The sequence below is a fragment of the Mus caroli genome, chromosome 15 (genome assembly GCF_900094665.2).
Source record: "Mus caroli chromosome 15, CAROLI_EIJ_v1.1, whole genome shotgun sequence".
Classification (NCBI taxonomy): Eukaryota; Metazoa; Chordata; class Mammalia; order Rodentia; family Muridae; genus Mus; species Mus caroli.
Window position 1 is genome coordinate 81,581,451 of NC_034584.1, and position 17,217 is coordinate 81,598,667.

Genomic DNA, 17,217 nt, shown 5'->3' on the forward strand with positions numbered 1-17,217 from the left:
TCGCTGCCTCTGTGTGTGGCTTTATGCCTGGCCTTTCTCCATCCCATGTCTGCTTTCTCCGGCCATTGGTGAGCATGTTTCACTAGCTTATTTCTGCGAGGTCAACTTTATTCTACTCCAAATATTGGTGAACAACCATGCTTTTTTCTGAGCCTAGGTGACATCACTTGGTATATTGTCCTAAAGCATCATTCATTTTGTCCCAGATGTCAGGGACTTTTTTTTCAAGGATGAGTAGTATTCTATCACTTCTATCAATGTTTATATATGTAAGAATACACTAATATATGTACAATAGTGTACAGCTCTGTCACACATGTGTATGCTTGCATACACACACATACTTCATTATCCCCTGATCCCTTAATTCATTCATGAATCTGTGAGCGCTGAGGCTAACTCTGAATCTCAGCTTCTGTGAACAGTGCTTCATACACATAGACATATTGACAATTGACTCCTCGATTGGCTGTTGTCTTTCCTTTGGATATAGAAGTGAGACAGCTGTATCCTACAGAAGATAACTAACTGTTCAGTAATTTGAAGTTTTTTTCCCCATAGAGTTCTCCATAATGGCTCTACTAATGCACAGTCCTGAGATAAAATGTAAACTACAAGGACTGAACTATGTCCCTCCCAACCTCCCCAAAGCCACTTTGCAGGGTTGGCCAGCCTGAAGGTGGACCTAGATATCATAGACAGGGAAACGGCCTTGGTGGATAGCTGTCTAAGGCAGGCTCCCAGTGATGGGGATTAGTGTTCTTGCCTGTGCACTCCATCTGTAGAATGACCTTGGGGGTCTCAGGTGGCATGATTTCCTCCCCACCCACCCTGCGCTTCATGGCTGTGGAGAGACTATGTTGCTAGAACATTTTGGGGTGAAAGAAGGCTGCAGAAATGTCCCTGGACTTCTTGTTTAGGACCAACAATGGGCAATGGACCAAAGACTTTCCTGTTTTCTGCATGCTAGACTGCCTCCTAAGTCTGAGTAAGATCCCCACTCCCTCTAGTGCTGAGAAAACCACGAGTGGGTGGGTGGATGGGAAGGTACTGGGAATGTTCATTTCATTGATGCTAACATATTATGGTTGAGACAAGGCCACAGGAAAGACTACAGGGAATGTGCCTTTGAAAATATCTGAGTGGCTTTCAGGAGAAAGTATGGCCATACACACATGTACAGACACAATATGGATGCACACAGACCTCTCTCCCTAACACAAACAGTAGCCACAGCTATGCACATAGGAATGCACCTAGAAAGGTGTGCATATGTGAACACTAAACTAAATCAGTACACACATACACACGTGAGCATGCACGGAAACGTGTGACTGTAGATAGATAGATAGATAGATAGATAGATAGATAGATAGATAGATAGATGAATGATAGATAGATGATAGATAGATAGATAGATAGATGATAGATAGATGATAGATAGATAGATAGATAGATAGATAGATGATAGATAGATAGATGATAGATAGATAGATAGATAGATAGATAGATAGATAGATAGATGATAGATAGATAGATAGATAGATAGATAGATAGANAGATAGATAGATAGATAGATAGATAGATAGACAGACAGATAGATGATAGATAATAGATAAATGGACAGGGAGATATAGATAAATGATTACAGATGATAGATAGATAGATAGATAGATAGATAGATAGATAGATAGATAGATAGATGATAGATAGATGCCTCCATATCAACCTGGATGGCCTGCAGGGCAGGAGCAACTCACACTCGGCGTCTCATGCTCCAGCTTACAAGCATCTGGAGGTGTTCATTGGTCCCTTGTCTGTACAAGACCTGGACCTCTGAGAGACTCAGTCTGGGCTGCAGAGTGGCTAAGCTGATGCATCCTTTCCCCCTCTGGGCAGTGCCACTTGCTGGGGACCGAGGTGCATGTCTTTTCCCTCTCAGACCCTGCTCACGACAGGCAGTGACCTGCTGAAGACTACCTTCCACGGTTTCCCCTTGTCACCTAATTCTCTGGCCAGGTCCATGGGTGTGTCCCACAGCCAGAGTAGACCCCTTCTCTTCTCGCCCTGCCTTTCCCTGTCCAAGTTGGCATTCAAGCCACACCCACTGTTTCGTTTCATTCATTCATTCATTCATTCATTTGTATGAATATGTTATGCTGTATGCATATTGTGTGGTATGTGTGTGGTGCATACATGTAAGTGTGTGGGTATGCATACCCACGGATGCGCATGCTCATATGTGTGCATGCCAAGGCCAGAGCAGGTGTCCTCCTCCCTCCCTCTCCATCTTATTGCCTTGAGAAAGGGTTTCTCAGCGAACAGGAAGCTCTCAGACTCTACCTTTCCTTGCTTTCATACTTGCTGCGGAATGCTTGTAGAGCAAGTGCTGTTACCCATCGAGCCGTCCCCCGGCAGCCCTGTGCACATGTATCTTTAATGACGGAAGTTTAGGAACTCGATGTTTTAGCTGGCTGCTGGAATTCTTTTCCTGAGATCTGGTTTTAAGACTTGTGTAGAAACAGAGTTGTTCCTTGGACCGTTCCGTCCACGTGGCTTCCCACAGAGGAGACCAGTGACTAGAACCACGGAGAGAAAGAGAGACACGTGGTATTTCACTGTAAAGATCTTGCCTGTTGATGGAAATTCTTCCCAATTTCAGGGCCCAGTGCATCTTCGTGCATCTTCTGCACCATGCCTCTACACCTCGAAAGCCTCCTGGCTATCTGTTCTTCCATGTGATCCCTTTCTCTGCTGAAGCCTCTGAGCAGGATGTGGGTGGGAAGGTCCCTTCAGCTGCCCTCTGTGGTATGGTGCCCTCTGTGGACAGAGGAGCTGGCCAGCACCTTTGGTACAGTGTCTTTTCCCACCAGCCTGGAAGGACACTGCTCTTCTCTGGAGGGAAAGGCAGCATTGCTGAACAAAAGCCCATTGTCGCTTCTGATTCCATGGGTCAGAAGTCTACTTGGTTTTACAGGTATTCAGGGCTGCTTGGCTCTGGGTAGCAAGCCCTTCCGTTTTCTTACCGCTTCCTCCTCTTTGATCTTTTCTGCCTCCAGACTTTCTAATAGGAGACTTGGACACCTGAGATCTCCCCACATTGTATCACCCCTAGGCCTTTCCTGTGTTCCCCGTCTGTGGGGTCCACTCTGCAAGTTTGCTGACTACTCTCTAGACCTGGCCTTTTTCACCACATAACACAGCCCTGCATCTTAAGACCTGAACACTATGTTCATCTTACGCCTATTTTGTCTCCTGGTTTTGTGTGGTCACTATAGTGTTTCCTTGTATGTTTTAGCATGATGATGGAATTTAGGATTATTATGGTTCCTTTCTCCATCCCCGAATCATTTCTGCCTTCTCAGAATTAGATGTGGAATGTCTATCTTCTGCCTCCCTTTTCTGTGTTTGGCTTTTTGTAGATACCTGGTGATCCTGTTTGTCCGGCTCTGTTACATGGGAGGGAAGGTGGAGGTATACAGCCAGAGAGCAGTAACTGGTCAGTGTTCAGGAAACAGTCAGAATATAGTAAATGGTTAGGGTGTTGTAACTTGTCAACACACGATAAATGGTCAGTGTGTAGTGATTGGTTAGAATCTTTAAAGGGCCACAACCAGACAGGGTACAGCAATGACCAGGGTGTAGAATTTACACCCAGTGCACAGTGAGGGGTCAATAGGCAGTGACTTCTCTCTGGTATGCTACCTGTGTTCCCTGAAAATTGTGTGTGTGTGTGCACGCGTATGTGCACACATATAAACCTCTTTGGAAGTGGGCTTCGAGCCTAGGACCAGGCAGCCTCCCCCAGAATGGGCTGGCCTGGTGAATATCATATCTGGAGCACTGTAGTGTCCAGACATTTAGGCTATGGTGCATGGAGGTCCTCCCTCCATTCCACCCCACGCCACACCCGTTATGTATGCAGCCCTGACTTTCCCACAAGGGCAGTGGTCATGGGCATAATTGGCTAACTGTTGAAGTCTATGGAACCTGTCTTAGAATAATATAAACACACATGAGATCCCTAAGAAAGCCAATTATATTAAATGTAGTTATCAAATGTTAAAAAATAAAAACCATTTTGAATAAAGGGTATGTTTGCGTCTTTATTAAAGCATTACATGAAAAGCCTAGCTGTAGAATGACTGTAATTTGAAATAATGGTGAACATAAGCAATGTACTGTGATAGCCATAGATCTGTAACTTGATATGAAAATACCTGTGATTTCTGTTGGTGACAAAGTCGCAGTCATGGCTAAACTATTGCGTTTATGGCTTGCATGCCTAATTGAAAGCAGTATTCACTTCTACCTAGAGATACATAAAATAGAAGACCCCCTTCCCTTCCGTCTGGATTCCCATAGTTCAGGTATATGACATGAGGGGACTGTCCCTCTTTGGGCAGCACATCATGGCTTCTTCAGGAAACTGTCCTGGCAGCAGCAGTTATTGGGGTATAGGAGGTCCAGTCACCTGCATCTTTGGTGATGCAGCTCTTTGGCTAAGTACCCTTCCATCAGCAGGCTCAATGGATGGCTCAAATGATGCCAACTCTTTGGCATGGTGAGGGAAAGGATACTCTACAGATGGCTCCTCTCTTCTACCCAGCTCACAGCACCAGAATTTCCTTGGCCTGCCAGCTCTTGAACTTCATTCTGTCACAGTCTAATGTTTATTTTTTTAAAGGTCTTTTCATTGTGTCCACAGCCCCTGGCGTCCCTTCCTGAAGCCTGTGGTGGTTTCCACTAGTCAGGTGAATGTGCGGTTGGCTCCTCAGATCGCACAGTTTACCTGCTCCTCTGAGTGCCAGACTCAGGTTCTTGGCTTTTTACTTGTAGTTTCTGTAAAGGGCACCAGAATCACTGACTGCCAGCCCAGTAGGAGGGCTTAGCACCTGGGGGAGGATCCTTTGGGTCTTTAAAACTGGAGATATGCACATGTTATCCAGTGGGAATGAATTAATTGGTGGACCATGAATTTCTGTAGGAGCTTTCTTTTCCTTTTATAAATTCAGTTGGCAGAAAGATTCTTCAAATGGCTAGTTCTTTTTTAGATAGTGATCAGACTGGGGACAAAGCAAATGTCAGGGGTGGGCCCTCTCTGATTGCAGTCTCTTTGGGACCAAATCTGGGTACGTGTGACGAGCACCCACCAAACCCTGGGCCCTTCAAAGTAGAACACACTGCTCCAGGTGAGGTGTGTAGGCCAGCGACCTTGGCAGAGGTCAGGCTTCTCAAGATGGACAGGGCAGGATCCTGAGGCTGCTGCAGGGAAGGCTTTGCTGGAAGATTTGTAGGAGTGCCTAAGATGGTAAGGTGGGGGCTATTATTTCATGGAAGGGCTCCAGGGAACTGCTCAAGAGAAAGCCAAGTCCCTCCCATAGTAGATTCTGAATTGTTTAATTGGTTAGCTGTTACAAGGTTCTTCTGGGCTGGGGTGGGAGTTCTGACTAACATTTGTCTCTTCAGGGGTTTAGAGAGGGGTGTTAGCAGCTACAGAGAAATTGCTGGTCAGTCAGACAGCATCAAGTTTGGTTGACCAGTTGGCTCTACTTCTAATGGTCATCTTACTACTACAGACCTCTGTTTCTCCAAGTGCACCCTAAGAAGTTTGATCTTTCTGACCTCCAAGAGCCCTTCAGACCTGGTCTCTTTTCTTGCATGACATGTGAAACAGATGAGCCCCAGACCCCAGACAACGCCCAACCTGATATGCCACACAGGCTAAGCATAGGTCCCTGGTTTCCTACCCAAAGCTCTGAGCTGAGCATTTGAAATCCGATTCAGGCAAAAGTGCCTTCAGGCCTCCTGTGCTAGTCCTGGTGCTGTTGGCATGGAGGGACCCTCTAAAAAAGGACAGCACTGCCTTTAGCTCTGTGCCTCCAGACACGAATGCCGGCTCTTCCTTGCGGAAGAATGGAGGCGGCGGCAGGGAAATGCCTGCTGGCTTTCTCTGGGGCTGGCTGTGGGCATCCACTGCCTGTGCCATTGGGTGTCCCGCAGCTGGCTGGAGGCGGGCACACAGGAGGCCCAGGATGCAATGTGGTGGTGGGGAAGGCTGTGTGTTTCTGGTCGGCTGTGCTATTTTCAAACCCCATCGAAACCGCCTACGGAGAGCAGCCTGCCCTGAACCTGTCTAGCAGCACGTCAGCCCGCTGGTCCTCCTTGTGGTTCTGCATTCTTCCCAGGACCCGGAGTAGGAGCCGGTTGGGGGCTGGGCTCGCTTCCCCCACTAGCGGCGCCAAACCGGCCGCTCTGCAGTTAGGCCCCAGCGCACCTAGGTGGAGCCCGACCCGCAGTTTTCAGCTGGACCAGCCCCACCTGACCCGCCGGCACGCCAGACGGGGGCGCTGCAGGGCGGCCAGGTCCCCCGGGTCCCCTCCGCGGCCCAGTGCGCATCGGCAGCTCGGCGGCCCGGGCGCTGCACAGACGGCGGCGGCAGGCGCGGGCCAGAGTCCGAGGCAGCGCGGCCTGGCCGCCTGGGCCGACAGAGACCCACGCCGCGCTCCCGTTCCCGCCGCAGCTCGCCAAGACGCCGAGCTGAGCGGCGGGCGCGCGCTACCAGCACCGGAGCAGCAGCGTCCCGCGGGCGGCGAGGCGCGCAGCGTCTCCGGCCCCACCTGTCGGCGCGGCCACCCTCAGCGTCGCCCCCGGCGTCCCCAGCCAGCGCGGGCGGCTCGCGGCAGCGCTGGGCCCGGCCTCGTCCGGGCTGCGGCGGCGGAGGCGCGCTCTCCCGGCTGGGCGCGGAGGCCCGCACCGTCCCGGGCGAGGGGACCAGCCCAGCGGCTCCGGGCCGTGCAAGTTGGACTGCGGCGGACTCGGCCGGGCCGCTCGGGCCCCGGCGGCGGCGATGGTGCTGCGGCTCCTCGAGCGGCGTGCAGCCCCGGCCCTGAAGCTGCCTCTGCGCGGCGGTGGCAGCGGCGGCGGAGCGGCCCCCTAAGCCCCCCGCCGGAGCCAGAGCGGGCAGCGGCGGCGGCGGAGCCGGAGAAGGCGGCGGCAGCGGCAACAGAGCAGTGGAGGAAGGCGACGCCGATCTCTGGCGCGGGGCGACAGGCGACCAGAGCCGGGGCCGCGCCGGACCCCCAACCCGCCGGGCCGTTGCGCAATCCGCGGCCGGTCTGGGCCCTGCTGGCGGCGCGGCTCCGGGGGCGGCGGCGGGGCTGATTCATGGGGCCGCGGCGGCCAGTCCCCCGCTCCCGGGCCCCCGGCGCCCCGCAGCGCGCGATGGTGGCCGAGTGGCCGGAGCGGCGGCCGCCGCGGCCCGAGACTTTCTGCTAACCTCCCCGCCCCCGCCCGCCCCCTCCCCGGCGCCCTCCCCCGCGCCGTCCCCTCCCCCTGCCCAAAAGACACAGATCGCCTCCCGGAGTGGCGCCTCCAGTCGCGGCGGAGCGCGGCGTTGGCGGCGGATGGAGGGCGCGATCGGGCGGCCAAAGCGGCTGCACCCAGCGGGGCGCTGATGCGGCTCCTGGACCTTCGCTGCGCGACTTCGGGGGCGTCGGCCGAGTTGGCACTCCGCGATGCAGCTCCTGAAGGCGCTCTGGGCACTCGCAGGGGCCGCGCTCTGCTGCTTCCTCGTCCTGGTGATTCACGCGCAGTTCCTCAAAGAAGGTAATTGTCCCCGGCGCGCGCGGTACCCTACACTGCTCGCGGCAGCCCCTGCGCGTGATACTGTTTCCAGCATCTTCCAGCGCTGCCAGCGAGGTGGGCCGAGGCTCTGCGGGGCCAGAGTGGCCGATGGCGCGAGCCTTCCCAGAGCCCAACGCTGGATCTGCCGCCCATCGGTGCCTCTGGGTTTATGGTCGGCGCGGATTAGGTGCGAGCCCGGACGTGCGGGGGCCTGGCTAGCTCCCGTGTAGTCCTGGAGCCCAGGCTTAAGCCCAGGCTGCGGTTGCCATCCCCTGCCCCGCAAGGCTCGGTGGCAGTTGCGCCTACCCGCATGCCATGGACCCTCGGTAGGTGGCACCAGCGCTCCACTTTGGTAGCCTGGCTGAAGCCAGTACTGAGCAGGCCAGGACTGAATGGATTGGGGGCTGGGGATGCAAAGGTTGTCAAGGGGTGAGGACTGGGGAAAACTGCATCCTGTCCCATGCTGCTTTATAGATCAGATCGGGTACCCACCAGACTTTAGGCTAGGTGGGCAGAATTCTTTATTGCCAGAATGCCTAGAACTTGAGACCACTCAAGTTCTTGGTTCCTTTGCCCTCCTGGCTCCTTCTAGATTGCAGGATGTCCCATCCAGTTCTCGAGACTTTGCTAAGACTTATGTGGTAGACATTGGACTCTGTGGTCACAGCGGCCCTTTGGGATTCTTTCCATTGGCTTGTTTGGTGTGCCTTGGTGTGCAGCAAATAGTGGGCACTCTGAAACTTCTTGCCCTTTATAGTCTTGGTGTCTCTGGGCTTAGCCTGCTATGGTGGGCACCAACTGTAGGTGGTCGCTAGTACCCTTTCACCGGCCATGCCTGTTACTGGCTAGCCTTCCCCTAGGTCAGTAGAAAACACTGAGCCCTGGAAAGTACTGGTGCAGATTCCTACAGCTTTTCTCACTACCTCCAGGTTTCTAAGGATGAAGGGATTGATATTCTATAGCCTCCCTGCCTAATTAGTGATCTCCAGTTTTCTGGGAGCTACCTGGATCCTGGAAGCATTCTGGGCTGCTATACATTGTGAGATTGTTCTCCCTTGATTTCAAGTGCTACTTTGGAGAACGTAGCTGGTTTTGCTGTAGGTAGGTGAGCCTGCTCACCTGGAACTTACAGGCTCTTCTTGGAGTTGGAGGCCAGTCTTAGCCTCAAGCTTAGGTCACCTACTTCATGAGTGAGTGGTTCTGCCATGGGCTGGGGTCCCTGCTATTGAGATAACTTTCCTGCAAACATGAGTCGTTTCCTTCAGCCCCCACCCCCACCCCCAGGGCTGTCCTCAAGTTGGTATTATCTGCTAGACAGCTCTGTGTGTGTGTTTGTGTGTGTGTGTGTATGTGTGTGTGTGTGTGTTTGGGGGAGAGGGCTGTGGAGAAGACTACATGGTGACATGTGTGCCACAGACCTCAGGATGTGGGGTTCTTATACGTTGAGACCTTGTTTGGGATAAAAGTTCTCTACCCTTTCCACTGCTTCTTTGTTCTCTGGGGTATTCACCTGAGGGACAATCACTGAGCTTAAGGTGTTGGCACTTCTCTGAGTTCTCCAGCCTGCTTGAGTTACTGTGTTGTGAGCAGTCATACGTGGCTTCAAAGAGATGCTGGTCATTTGGAGACTTGCAGCCCAGTGGATGGGTTACTTCTGCCTGGGATTGGGTGGGAATCAACCAGTCCCGGAGTCTTCTAAGCTATTAGATTTGGTCCTTTGGTCAAGAGGGAAGTTCTCGTGTCCCTGGTGGCCAGGTGTGAGGTCACAAAGGCAGTATGCTCGTTCTGGAGTGGAGGGGAATGTTCACGAAGGGTGGATTTGCAAGGCAGCCCTTTATTTGAAGGAAGCCTAAGCATTTGGTGTGGATAGGCCATAGGATATGCATGTTGTGTCAGATGGTAGAGTAAGATAAGGAGGTAGAGCATGCTGGCCATGGGGGTCACAGGCCAGGAAAGCCGTGTCATGGAGGCTGCTCTTGAGGAAAAGCCCAAGTGGTTATCTTGCCTTCTCTGGGAGCTTGTGAGCCCTGTTGTCCACTCTGACTTGTTTGCTTCTGGGACCCTGGATCCCAATGTCCTTTGCTGTTTCCTTCTGTCAGAAAGGTCAGGGATGACACTCCTGTGCTTGTTTGTTTGCTTGTTTGTTTGTTTGTCTCTTTTGGTTTCTGGTATTAGAAGCAGGGGCCTCAGGATAGGCGTTAGGGTGTGCGGTGAGAGGTGGAAGACTGTGGTCCCCAGGAGAGTCCCAGGGCCCTTCTGGGAGGCTTGAGTTGCAAACCGGGATCTGCTAGGACAGAGGGAGCTAAGCAGCTTAGACAATTGGGACTTGTTGCCTAGGGATTGAGAAAGAGCTGTATAAATAGCCATTTCCATGAATCTGGTTTTTCTCCCCAAGGGGTGAAGAATGGGGGACCCAGGGAGCCATTTTTTCCACACTTTCTCTTTTGTGTGGAGATACAGGCTACCCTGTGGCTAATCCATCCCACTCTGGCGGGCCTGCCTTGCAGCGATTGCCAAGATGAATAGGGCTGTGAACCCAGAGAGAGGAGAATTGTTGTCCTAATTGCAGCCCCGGCTTGTCTAGATTCTGTTAGAACAGGTCTTGCTCACCATGCCTACTCAGTGGAGGTAGCCAGAAGGCTGGGGGCAGGTGGCCATAGCTAAAGCATGGGGTTCAAGCATCTGTGAGGTGCCCTAACTACCCTGCCGGGATGTTAACAGCCTTGCTTGTTTGTGCAGGGTTTGTAGGGACTCTAATTTCTCCGAGCTAGGACAGGTCAGGACAAGGGTGATGTGTCAGGAGCCCTGCTTGGATCCTACTGCCTTATGGGAGCAAAGCAGGGTGGGTGTAGGATGGAAGATGGAGGGAGCAGGAATCTATTCCCATAGACCTTTTGTATTTATGTGAAACTTGGGACATGAAGTTAGGGTGACAGCTGGGATTATGAACATTCTTGAAATCTTTGAAGCACCCAAGCCAGGGCACAGCAGCACAAGCTCTGCTTTGTATACTTATAAGCAAACAAAAACAACACAGCGAGACTTGCAGCGCAGCCCCAGCTGTCCATAGTGGTGCATGGATTTCTGACCTATGGGGCCCAAAGGAGACAGGACCAAGATTCAACCCACCAACCTCTTGCCTGGCAGAGACATCCCTGTGTGTCTCCGTTAGCTGTGGATTTGCGGTTTAACTCTCTGTCCTTGTAAATCCTATTGATGACTCGACGAGTGTTGCATGAGCCAAGCATGTTATCAAAGAGCCTCTTTCTCAGGTTACTACTGAGAGCCCCTGGGGAAGATGAGTGTCTGTGTCTGGCTGCCCTGGCTCTATGTCCCAGCATCTTAGTTCCCGGCAACTTAGCCTCACCCAGTGCTAGCTTTTTCGGCTGCTCCCCGAGCTGACTGTTGATTGAGCAAATAGGATTCAACTTTAATTTATTTAGTGAGCTCACTACTTCGGAAGTCAAGTATTATTCTGTGAGCCTGTGTGGTCACACTGAGAGGGACCCGCTGAACCCTGGGCAGGCATGCAGAGGTCTTAGGTGGAATCTCAGTAGAAATCACTAAGTGACCCCATCCCTGCAAGACCGACCCCAATCCCAGGACACTTGGATATCTCTGACATTGGTCAGTCTATTTATTTTTATTTTTAGGGATTTTTGTGTGTCTTTGCATGTGTGTATATGCTCATATGTATGTGTGCCTGTAGAGTTTATACCTGCATATGTAGAAGCCAGGGGTCAACCTTGGATGTCTGTCTTTAGATGCTGTGCCCCGCAAGCCCCTAAGATAGGGTCGGTCTCTCTCTCTCTCTCTCTCTCTCTCTCTCTCTCTCTGCTTTGGAACTCACTGACAATCTAGGCTGAGTGGCCAGCGAGCCCCAGGGGCCTCCCTGTCTGCCTCTTCAGTATGAGAATTACAGGCTACAGTTGCAAGTTCAGTTCTTAAATAGGTTTACTTGCTTGTTTGTTAATTTATTTCATGGTTTTTGTGGATCAGAGTCAGGCTCTCTGCCCACTGGCAAGCACTTTACCAATTTTCCCTATCTTCTCAGTTGTAGGCCATCTTTTGAAAAAAAAAATGGACAGAGAGCCAGGCATGGTGGCACACACCTTCAATCCCAGTACTCAGGAGACAGAGTCAGGCAGACCTCTGGGAGTTTGAGGCCAGCTTGGTCTACAGAGCAAATTCCAGGCAGGACATTCAGGGCTTTTGTTACACAGAGAAACCCTGTGTTAACATACAATACAATACAATACAATACAATAAAATACAATACAGCACAGTACAGTACAGTATAATAAAATACAAAAAACAAGACAAACAGACAAAGATTTTGAGCAACATACCAGATACTGATCCTAAGAAATTTTATTTAAAAAAAAATACTTGTTGATGGAGCTGGAGAGATGGCTCTGTGGTTAAGAGCACTGGCTACTTTGGCCGAGAACCTAAGACCTGTTACTCACTTCCAGAGGATCTGATGCTGTCTCTGACATCTAAGGGGACCAGACACACACCACACAGCAAACAGACATACATTCAGGCAAAAATATTAATACAATAAAAATAAAGTTTTGTTTTGCTTTGTTTTGTTTTGTTTTACAAAATTATTGAATTTTAAAAGTGACTCATTTCTGCTATAAATCCTTCTTTCCCTGGACAGGCTGTGGCAGTGGACAGGGACAAGTGGAGCCCACTGGGTTTGGGTAGGAACCTGAGGCTGATCAGAGCAGCCTGGCTATATTTGGTAGAGGCTGAGATGTGCTTGACTCCAGCATAGATCCCACGATGCACTGAGGGGCCAAAACCTGGGTGTTTAAGGAAAGAGCTTTTGCAGACCTGTGTCCTCTTGAGCTCCCAGAGCCAGTCTGGATCTCACACCCTCTCCAACATGGCTCAGGGTTGCATGTAGAGGGTCCCGTGGATCGCAGGGCTCCCCAGTGCTGTCTTCTCCATCCTTCTCCACAAGGTATGTGAGAGGGCAGGGCATGTGCCTTCTCCATGCCCAACGTCTGCTTCTCCCTAGCCCTCCTGTAGACTTTCCTGAGAGGCCAGGTAAGCAAGCCAACAGCTTGCTAGAGAGGGATGGGATTGGAAAAGCATCGAAAGAACGATCTCCTTTATCATCATTTACTATCACTTCCTGGGTGACACAGAATCTAAATAAAACCCACATTCACCGTAATAGGATTCTCATCTGCCGAATGTCTGACAACTGTAAAAGTTAAAACACGAAAGGGGTTGGTAATGGAAGTGACTGCACACGGGCTCACTGCAGCTTGCCAGAAGCTGCAATTTCCCAGCTGTCCAGCACAGAGGCCAAGGGGAAGACCCTTGAGAGACAGGTAGCTATAGGGATGAGCTGTGCTAGGGTATCTAAACAGACTGTCCACTTGGGAACTAGCTGCATCGTTACAGAGCTGGTCTTCCCTGGGCATCTTGGGAAACTCAGTCTTCTATCTCGTTTTGACATAAACTCGGTATTTGACAGCCGGGCTCGGTGCTTGGCTCTGGTGAACTGACGGCTTGTTCTGGCCAGGCAGTATGTGGAATGTGCACATAGGTGGTATGAATATTTGTTAATATACAGGGTGTCAGAGGGGGAAGCCTCAGGATGTCCACTGCTGACCTTTTCGTAAGTAAGGTGTTTGTGTTCATGCATATCATTATATATTAATTAAATACGAAGATGTTTATATCATGTGTAATTTGCATAAGCATATAAATTCATGAGCATGTATTATGAACTTGATTAAAAAATACAGCTGTGTAATGAGGGTGGGGTGGGGGCTGCTTCTTCTCCTTGTCTCTAGACAAGTGGATCCATGGGTGTTGTGTGAATGCCAGAGCCCCCTCTGGCCCGACATACATGAAATCCTCACTGTGACTCATAGGATTACAAGTCTGCCTGTGGCACATGGATGCCAGCACACATTTTCTTTACTAAGCGGGGTCTGCTCCTTCTGATCTCTTTCCTCCATCCACGGGCCCTATCCTGCCTGTGTTGCAATGTCTCTCCATTTTCCTTTCACTTGGATATCACCTGTAGCTTAACTTACCCTTGTCCAGGGCGCATGGCACTGTAGCTCCTGAGTACACACATTTGTACAAACCAGGTACACACAACATATATACACAGCATATGCATGCCACAACCCATCACATGTACCACATAAACGTGTCCCATATACACATATTATGTACAATCACATCACATATACACATAAGACATATATATACATATCGCATAACACCACATGCAGTCATACTACCCATAAACAACATACATATTCATGATGTATAACTATATTACATATAAATACATACCACACTCATATATACACTGTAGACCAAATAAGCACAGCACATGTAAACACACACCATGTGTGTAACCAAAATGTACATTGACACCTCATTACACATACCCCTATATATTTGTGGCTTATTACCTCATGTCCATGTAGCCCACATGTATGCATAATATATTTACACGTCATGGACATATATCTTACATATATACATAATATATTAACACCTTATATACTTCTAATACCCCAATACTACAGAGACACACTTGCCACCCATACAAACCACACACATAGAATGTATACATATACTGTATATCTATAAGTACAACACATAAACACCAAACACACACCATTTATGTGCATCACATGTGTATATCATATACATTGAACATACATGCATAAAATACAAAACACATAAACCTATCACACTCTGCACACATACATATACTATGTATGTTGTCCATGTACACATACAGATATACTACAAACATGTATGTATACTTCACATTTTAGCACACAGATACTGTGCTAATAACATGTGTACATACTTCCTACAGACAAAACACACAAAAATATGCACTATAGATACATTCATGTATAGCACATACTCCCATACCATATTACTTCCCAGATACATGCCACATTCCATTTGTAACCAATGCAAGCACACGCCCCTCACCCCATACACATCTTACACAATCATGTTGCAACATACCACACAAACCCACACCACACCTGCAAACACACAGTGCACACACATCCCATTCATAAATGTATACCGCACACACACACGTATATATCCCACACAAACACATCACACTCACAGACACTATGCACCCTATCTCCACAGTCTTCTCATCTGCAACAAGAACGGTAGAGGCTGAATCCAGCTCAGGCCTGGTTTCTGCTTTTGTTGCCTATCCTGTATCTGGCACCTAGGAGCCAGGGCTTCGCAGAACATTCCAAATGCCACAGAAGCCAGGGATCGTCTAGAGGAAGGGAAGACAGTGTATTTTCACAAATGAAGAAAGAGGTGTGGCCTGGTGAGAACAAAGGGCAGGCTTTGGGTTTCTGAGGCTGGGGCCAAGAGGTCAATGGAAGAAGACAAACCCCATGGCCTCTTGGCAGCATGGCAGTCTGCCTGGGTCTCTTTCTCTCCTGCTTTTTCCGAGTTGGGTGAATGCTAGCAAGTCCATGGCTTGGCCCTGCCTCTGTGTCATCTTAGCTCTGTGACTGCCTGGCTGTGTCCTGTAACCTTCCTGGTCTGGTGATAATGCTGGTGGTACTGGTGGTGGTGGTAAGGGGAGGGGAGTCCTGTAAGGTTGACAGGCCTCCACAATCATATCTGAGAGAGGAGCTTCCCATGAAGAAAGTGAAACACTAGCCAGAATGAGGGGCCAGGTGGCCAAGAGTGACTACATAGGTTCCCTTCCACACTGGTCCACTTCAGGACTGGGGCCAAACCTGGGGTCTAGGTTTGGAACTCAAAAAGGAACTAGAACAGATGTTGGCACTGGGCTGGTGAGGGTTACAAGGACATCCTGTTGTTTAACACTCAGTTACTTCAGCTCTTATGGAGGCTTCATCCAGGAGTACACTCGGTGAGTTAGGTGAAGACGTTTTCCAGGAGGCTGGTATCCTGATTATTAAGTCCCAAGGCAACAGAAAGGGCCACATTCCTGTAGGTAGTGCTACAAAGGTCATGCACTATGGATAGGTGATGGGGAGGGGTGGGTCAGCCACCTGTCCTGGGCAGCAGCTGCTCTATAGTTTACCTACCCTGTAGCTAGACTGTGTGCACAACTCAAGGGTAGGCTCTATCAGCAGTCCCAATGTGCCTCCATGGAACTGACAAAACCTGAGGCACTGTCACCTTCTACAGAGAAGGATGGGCAAATATTGGCAGTGGGGAGGAAGTGACATCCCTCAGGAAGGCCTGGCTTCTATGGATGGTGCCTGAATCCTCCTCAACTCCTAGTTGCTGGCCCTGGCACTGTTGGATGCATTCTTGAAGCCCTGTCTAGACTCCACTGTACACAGCTGGCAACCTTCACGATGCCCAAGTGATCTTAGCCCTTTTCTTCAGCAAATAGGCACTTCATTGGAACAGCATGGCAGGAAGTGGAAGCTAGACTCACCGCACACATCCCCAGCCCCATCTCATAGGCATCTGAGGTCACTGCCTCGTACAGGCTCCAAGGTTTCCATCTTTTGGAGAAAGTTTCCCAGTGAGTGAGATCAGGCTGGCTACTCTATGCATGTGACATTTAGTGTGACTGGAAGGACAGAGGAGACCTTGGAGTTAGTGTGACTGGAAGGACGAAAGAGACCTTGGAGCAGGGACATTCCTGGCCACTTTCAGCTCTCTGATGATCCGTTTCCTGCTCCCAAGAACAGGACCCATACAGACCTGGGTTTAGCTTGGATAACAGAACAGAACTTTGAAATTATCCCAGCCCACCCCTATGAGGATGACTTCAGGCAGATCCCTGAGGTGATGCACCAGCCACGTGCTGCTAGTTTTATGCCAACTCGACCTAAGTTAGAGTCATTTGTTGAAAGGGAAATTCAGTTGAGAAAATCCTCTGCTAGGTTGGCCTATGGGTAATCCCGTAATGCATCTTCTTGACTGATGATTAATATGGGAGAGACTATAGAGTCAGTACTATCCCTGGGCTGCTGGTCCTTGGTCATATAAAAGCAGGCTGAACAAGCCGTGAGGGGCAAGCTGTAAGCAGCTCTCCTATGGCCTCTGTATCATCTCCTGCCAGGTTCCTGCTTTGACTTCCTACTCTGACTTCCAGCAGTGATGGACCGTGACCTTGTAGTTATAAGATGAAATAAACTCTTTCTTTCACAAGTTGTTTATGGACATGGTGTTTGATCATAGCCGTAAAAATCATAACTTAGGTGGAAATTGGTACCAGGATTAGGGTATTGCTGTGATGGACTTAACCATTTTTGGGGGGAGATCTATGGGAGGATTTTTGAACTTCAACCTAGAAAAGTCATTGGGTTCTCAGATCTTGATGAGAAAGAAGCTGTAGGAACTTGGAAGATAAAGCGAAGAACAGCGCAGATGATGGAGGCCTCACACCTCCTAACGTTTCCCAGGGAAGCGGAGACTCCACGAGGGCCATTTGTGTGATATTTTGAACTAAGGATTTGTGGTTCTGGTCATCTGGAGCTGAAAAATTAGCTCGTGACTAAGACAAGACCAGCATCAGTGAGGCAGATGCTTGTGGGAAGTCTATTCTTCAGACTCCAGCAGCACATAGTG

General features: G+C 50.0%; 1 protein-coding gene across 2 annotated transcripts in view; it reads left to right on the top strand.

Annotated features, from left to right (window-relative positions):
- Tafa5 (TAFA chemokine like family member 5) overlaps nucleotides 1-17,217 on the top strand; it is a 218,804-nt gene that overhangs the window by 73,842 nt on the left and 127,745 nt on the right. The window contains exon 1 of one of the 2 annotated variants that reach the window (XM_021183658.2): nucleotides 7,324-7,608. The exons of the other annotated variant lie outside the window; for it this stretch is intronic. Within the exon in view, the coding sequence (XP_021039317.1) occupies nucleotides 7,518-7,608 (91 nt within the window). The 5' untranslated portion in view covers nucleotides 7,324-7,517. Of the gene's footprint in view, nucleotides 1-7,323; nucleotides 7,609-17,217 lie in introns of those variants that run through there. 2 annotated transcript variants of the gene reach the window in all.